The sequence below is a fragment of the Camelus bactrianus genome, chromosome 11, assembly GCF_048773025.1.
Source record: "Camelus bactrianus isolate YW-2024 breed Bactrian camel chromosome 11, ASM4877302v1, whole genome shotgun sequence".
NCBI classification, from domain to species: Eukaryota; Metazoa; Chordata; class Mammalia; order Artiodactyla; family Camelidae; genus Camelus; species Camelus bactrianus.
The window spans coordinates 29,086,849-29,092,848 of NC_133549.1; the positions used below are offsets into that span (position 1 = coordinate 29,086,849).

General features: G+C 46.7%; 1 protein-coding gene across 1 annotated transcript in view; it reads left to right on the plus strand.

The window, feature by feature from the left end:
- Window positions 1-6,000, plus strand: part of HSPA12A (heat shock protein family A (Hsp70) member 12A) — a 67,906-nt gene extending 61,906 nt beyond the window's left edge. Inside the window, exons 11-12 of the mRNA XM_074373550.1 lie at window positions 243-346; window positions 1,815-6,000. Coding sequence (XP_074229651.1) covers window positions 243-346; window positions 1,815-2,452 — 742 coding nt within the window. The 3' untranslated portion in view covers window positions 2,453-6,000. The remainder of the gene's footprint in view (window positions 1-242; window positions 347-1,814) is intronic.

Sequence of the window (6,000 nt, forward strand, 5' to 3'; positions counted from 1 at the left end):
AGGCAGGGGAAGGTTGGCCATAGCCCAAAGCAAAGAGAAACAGAAGTTTATGTCTTAGCTTTTGAATTTCTAAGGGTCCAGCTTCTGGTGGTTTAGGGTATTTCTGAGGGTTCTTTGGACTTTCAGCCCCCCTTCTACCCTCTCAGATATGACAACTGTCCTGCCAGGGCCCGTGACTCTGCAGGTTGGCCTGGTATTGTGCGTACACTCACAGTCGTTCTTTCTCTGCCCCGCCCCCGCAGTGTGGATTTTGTGAAGTGGTCCTCGCAGGGGATGCTGAGGATGAGTCCAGACGCCATGAATGCCCTTTTCAAACCGACCATCGACAGCATCATCGAGCATCTCCGTAAGTGATCAGCCGGGGCTTGACCACTCAGTGGGGCACAGCCAAGAATGGGGACTGACTTTTCCAGCGTTACCAACTAGTCTGTGTGAAGTCGGGATGGCAGGGAGTCCAGGGCCCCAGCAGCAGTGGGCAGGGCCTGGGCATGTATGGGGGAGGATGCTGGGCGAAGGCTGTGGCTCCTTCCCCGCAAGTACTGCAAAGCAGCAGAGAGCCTGTCCTCACCTGGGCTTTCCGTTTGACTTCAAGTCAGAGGGCTGGGAGATCTGGAGCAGTTGGATCAGATCATCAAATGACAGGCCTTAGGGAATGGATGGTCTCTGCTTTATCAGAACAAATTAGAAACCATAATATTTGCTGGGGAGGCAGAACTGTCATGTAAACCGAAGAAAGGTCTCCCAAAGAGGGTAAACAGAATCTGGCTGTGCAGTCAACCTGCTCCCCCAGGGGCCCTCACCCGGGGACATATAACAGACTCACCTGGGACCTCTTTCAGTGCCCAGGCCCTCCATCCACTTCCCACCCCGCACCCACCCAGTGGGATGAGAATTTTATGAAAACCCAAGAACAATATTTCTAACAGCCTGCCTGACTTAGTTAACAGAATTGCAGGTTTGGAGAGGATTAGGGGTATTCATTTACACGTAACAAAGAACTCCTTAAAACGATCACCATCTAGCTGTTAAAATGGGTTTCTGCTTAGCAGTAGCTTTAGTTTGGCTTTTTTTTTTTTTCATTCTTTTTTTATTGAAGTATAGTCAGTTTATAAAGTTGTGACAATTTCTGGTGTACAGCAACAATCTTTCAGTCATACATACACATACTCATTTTCATACTTTTTCATTATCGGTTACTACAAGATATTGAGTTAGTTTCTTGTCCTGTACAGTGGAAACTTGTTTATCTATTTTATATACAGTAGTTAATATCTGCAAATTTCAAACTCCCAAATTATCCCTTCCTACCCCCTTCCCTCCCCTGGTAACCATAAGTTTGTTCTCTATGTCTGTACATCTGTTTCTGTTCTGTAAGTTCATGTGTGTCTTTTTTTTTTTAAGATTCTGCATATAAGTGATATAATATGTTTTTTTTTCTCTTTCTGGCTTACTTCACTCAGAATGACCATCTCCAGGTCCTTCCATGTTGCTGCAAATGGCATTATTTTATTCTTTTTTATGGCTGAGTAGTATTCCATTGTGTAAATATACCACAGCTTCTTTATCCAGTCATCTGTTGATGGACATTTAGGCTGCTTCCATGCTCACAGTAGCTTTGGTTTTTATTCCTGAGCGTACTGATGTAGAAACCTCCTTTCTTTAAAAGACAGGCTCTATACTCTGTTGAACCAGTTCAGACTTCAGTCAGTCCTCCAGTTGGCCCAGGTGGTTTCGTCCATTCTCCACATTCTGAGGCCACCCAGTCCCCCTTGGCTTTTGGTGACAGGAGGCTGTCCCTCCCTCTTCCCTTTCAGGGGACCTGTTTCAGAAGCCGGAGGTGTCCACCGTCAAGTTCCTCTTCCTGGTGGGCGGCTTCGCGGAGGCGCCCCTCCTGCAGCAGGCGGTGCAGGCTGCCTTTGGCGACAAGTGCCGCATCATCATCCCCCAGGACGTGGGCCTCACCATCCTCAAGGGCGCCGTCCTCTTCGGCCTGGACCCTGCGGTCATCAAGGTGCGCCGGTCCCCGCTCACCTACGGGGTGGGCGTGCTGAACCGCTACGTGGAGGGCAAGCACCCACCCGAGAAGCTGCTGGTGAAGGACGGCACGCGCTGGTGCACCGACGTCTTCGACAAGTTCATCTCTGCCGACCAGTCCGTGGCCCTGGGCGAGCTGGTCAAGCGGAGCTACACCCCGGCCAAGCCCTCCCAGCTGGTCATCGTCATCAACATCTACAGCTCTGAGCTCGACGACGTGAGCTTCATCACCGACCCCGGGGTGAAGAAGTGCGGCACGCTCCGCCTGGACCTCACGGGGACCAGCGGGGCCGCCGTGCCCGCCCGCAGGGAGATCCAGACCCTCATGCAGTTCGGGGACACCGAGATCAAGGCCACGGCCATTGATATAGCCACCTCGAAGAGTGTCAAGGTTGGGATCGACTTCTTAAATTACTAACCGGCCCTCCCCATCGCCTGCCCCTGTGGACTCAGCTCACCCGCCTCTGCTGACCTCAACCCTGACCGTTCCTCCCCTGCCCTCGACCCTTGCCATCAGCCATCAGAATTTCAGCAGGGAAGATGGGAACAGCCAGGGCTAGAAATAATTAGGGAGTTTTGAGGGCACACCGGAGTCAGAAAAGCTATTGGCATTTAGGATGGAGGCTGGGAAAGAAGCAATCCCAGGATCCCAGGAGAGCAGCTAGTGTTCATAGGTACAGAGTGGTGAAACACCCACCCCACGAGGGAATCAGTACTTTTCCGCAGCAGTGATCGGGCTTGGTCTGAACAGATCTCCCTTGAGTAGAATGCCCTGTTGGGATCTTTCTAGATTTGAAATAAGGTCTTTGAGCCAGGAGGAGAGTCTTCTGTCTGAGACTTTTTAGTTTGGATGACAGTCAATATAAAATACCACCCATCTGCAGTTAATTTCTTTTCATCATCGTGTGATTAAAAGTGGTGATTCAGTGGAACTTGGAGCGTTTTTAGCTGGTGGGAGAAGACTGCCTACACAGGGCACTATTTTAGATTCCCATCATTTAAATTCCAAATAGTTTCGGTAAAGAAAGAGTAACTGTAGCCTCAACTAATCCTCTAGGATTCGTGTGAGTGGGAGAGCTGACATCTCAAGTTTTCAGCAGGTAAAAACTTGCTTCGAGGGAAACGGATACTGAGCTACTGACATACCCCAAATTATATGCTGTGATATCATTCCCCAAATGCCAAACCCTGATTTCTAAATTCATAAGTAATTCTAGTTAACCTTAGTAGGATTCCATGTGAGAAAATGAAGTTGCAGCTTGCCTCATTCACATCACCAAGCCCAGGAGCTGAAACAGCCCCTCCCCTTGACAAGCATACGTATTTTAAATTAACTCCCTCGTCTCTGCTCACCCTCACCTTCCTAAGATTTTTGACCATTTATTTCCACATTTTGGAAAGAATATATTAGAATACATTGGTGATACCTTAGAGAATCTGTTCTATGAAATGTTTCATTAAAACCTTCGGTTTTTAAACTAAAATTGAAGATTCTGTCTAAAGGAATTCATAGACTGGTATTTGATGACTTAAGCCAGGTTTTTTTTCAAAGCAGATCTGCGGGATCTGCTGTGTGAGAACTGCCTGGGTGCTTCTTAAAAACAGGTTCCGGGATTCTACCTCTTTTATGAACTGAAGTCAAATCTTGGAGAGGGGGACTAAAATCTGCAGTTATTAGTAAACACCACAGGGGACTGTGGGTCAATGAAAATTGGGAAACTCCTAATTTTACGTTTTTTGGAAGCTGAGGCACAGATCAGCGCTTGCAGCCTCCGGTCTAACAGGCTGGGCTCCCTTAGGGAGAGGGTCTACAAATGGAGAGCTGTCATCCCACACCTTGCCCTCTGGTGAGTGGGGCCGGGGCTCCACCTGGCTTGGGGGTGGCACTTTTAACCCTCACAGGAAAGGCCTGCGGAGGAAAAAGACTGGAAGAAAGGCAACCTAAGAAATGGGGCACTTGCAAAGCCAGCCCTCTCCGTCATTCAGGAACCAACTGAGGAAAAAGAATCCAGAGTCTGACTCACAGCCCGTCTGATCTGTTCAAAGCTGTCTTTTCCACCTGCTGGAGTTCATTCCGATTTTAAATCACCAGAGGCACGCATAATGGCTGAGGGGAGGATGAGCCACTAACATCAAATGCAAGTTTGATTCACCACCCCATTATCACAGCTCATTATCATATGCAGATTTTAAATAGCATTTCCAATTTCATTTTCACAACGCTTGCTGCAGAATTCCCTACTAGAATGTGAAACACGAACACACCACAGAACTAGAGAATGCTAGTCACATACCGAGGGGCGGGGTGTCGCATCCGGGCCCAAAGGTGTGTGCGCTAGGGTTCTCCTGCTGCCTGCTCTGCTTCCAAAGCTAAATGTTCTTTCTTTGGTGTTGCCAGCCATACTCTACAAATAAGACTTTTCAATTTAGTTATAAGTAATATAATTTTATGTACATACAATATTAAAAAAATTGTACAGAATCTTTATTTCTACAATGTGCTCTTGTTTAAAAAAAAAAGGGAAAATGCTCTTTGGATTTTGTTGATGACATTGCCGCCTTTAATTTTCCACGGTCTCATTTCTTAATCGTGCTTACACATCGTCTATTTGTACTGATGCTAAGCTAAGGACTGTGTAGGCAAGACTGAGCAGTAGACAGAGGTGCCTGGGGTCAGATACTCTGAAGACAGAGACCAGCTGGATCAAAGCTTCATCAGACCGTTCGACACGCACATCCTTCCCAGAGGTTCACAGTTGATATTTAAAGGAGCATAATGACCAATTCTCCTGTCCAGTCTCTGAGAGCTGAACGTTCTGGTTCTGTCAGCAGTGCGGCTGTGCAGAAACACCTGCAAAAACTGTGTGTCCCTGCAGGGTTGCCAACCTCTCCTTGTGGGGCAAAGCAGTCACTCTGAGGGCAAAGTGTGATGTTTTCAGGACACCAGAAAATCGAAGGAATCTAGCGGTACACAAATCCAGCTTTCCTACTGGATTAAGTGTGAGTGTGAGTAGTACAGTCAAGCCCTTTTTTTGGCTAATGTAAGGCCTTTCCCATCTTGCAGTAAGAATGGCTCCTTGTCTACTATTTCTCTTAAATGAGCTAGTTGAAGTTTGCAGTGTTGGCAAACAGATGATGGAGAGGGGGTGATGATTTTACTGGACTTTCTTCTGGCCCCAGAGACGCAGCCCTAAGAGTCAAACTTCCTAGAGGGAACCCTCAAATCCATCCCTCCTTCCCTTCCCCCTACCCACACAGAAATATTCTAGAATAAAAGCACCGGATAAGTACACTTGGACACATTTTCTAATCTTAGAAAGTTTCTAAAAGGCCTGTTGTCCTGACCCATTACTCAGTTGTCCCTGGCATATTATCTGAGGTTCAAGTTTCTTGGAAGCAGAACTGTCAAAGGATATCCTTTGTAACTGCCCTTTCTGTACACAGCAGGCATTAATAAATGTGAATGACAGACAAGTGACAGACAGACAAGATAGGAAAGAGGAGACATATATGTGTTTTTGCAGACTGATGGCTAAGATGAGTCCAGATTACAGAGCCTTGCCCTACCCCTAGAATGTTATTTAGATCAAGTTTAGCTTTTAGAGCCCAGGTCTGGTTAATTGCCAGGGTGGCAAAGAATCGCATGCACCCATATAAACAGGAGTCAAAATGCAATATTAGTTGAAGATCGAATTTCACATTGTAGAGATGAAATAGCTGTGATTAAGCTGCATATTTATGCTGGGAAATGGCTTAAGAGGATGACTAGTATTAAAGTTGTTGGCCATCACGTCGCATCTCTCATCTGCTTGGAATATGGAACTATATTCAAAAATATCAGCCACTGGGGTCTTGTTCACTACAAGATAAAATTCAGACTTCACAGAACTTTGCAGCAGGTCACAATTTGATTGTGTCTGCACACTGTCTTCACAGATATCTAATAAAGCAAAACTCTGACTCTCA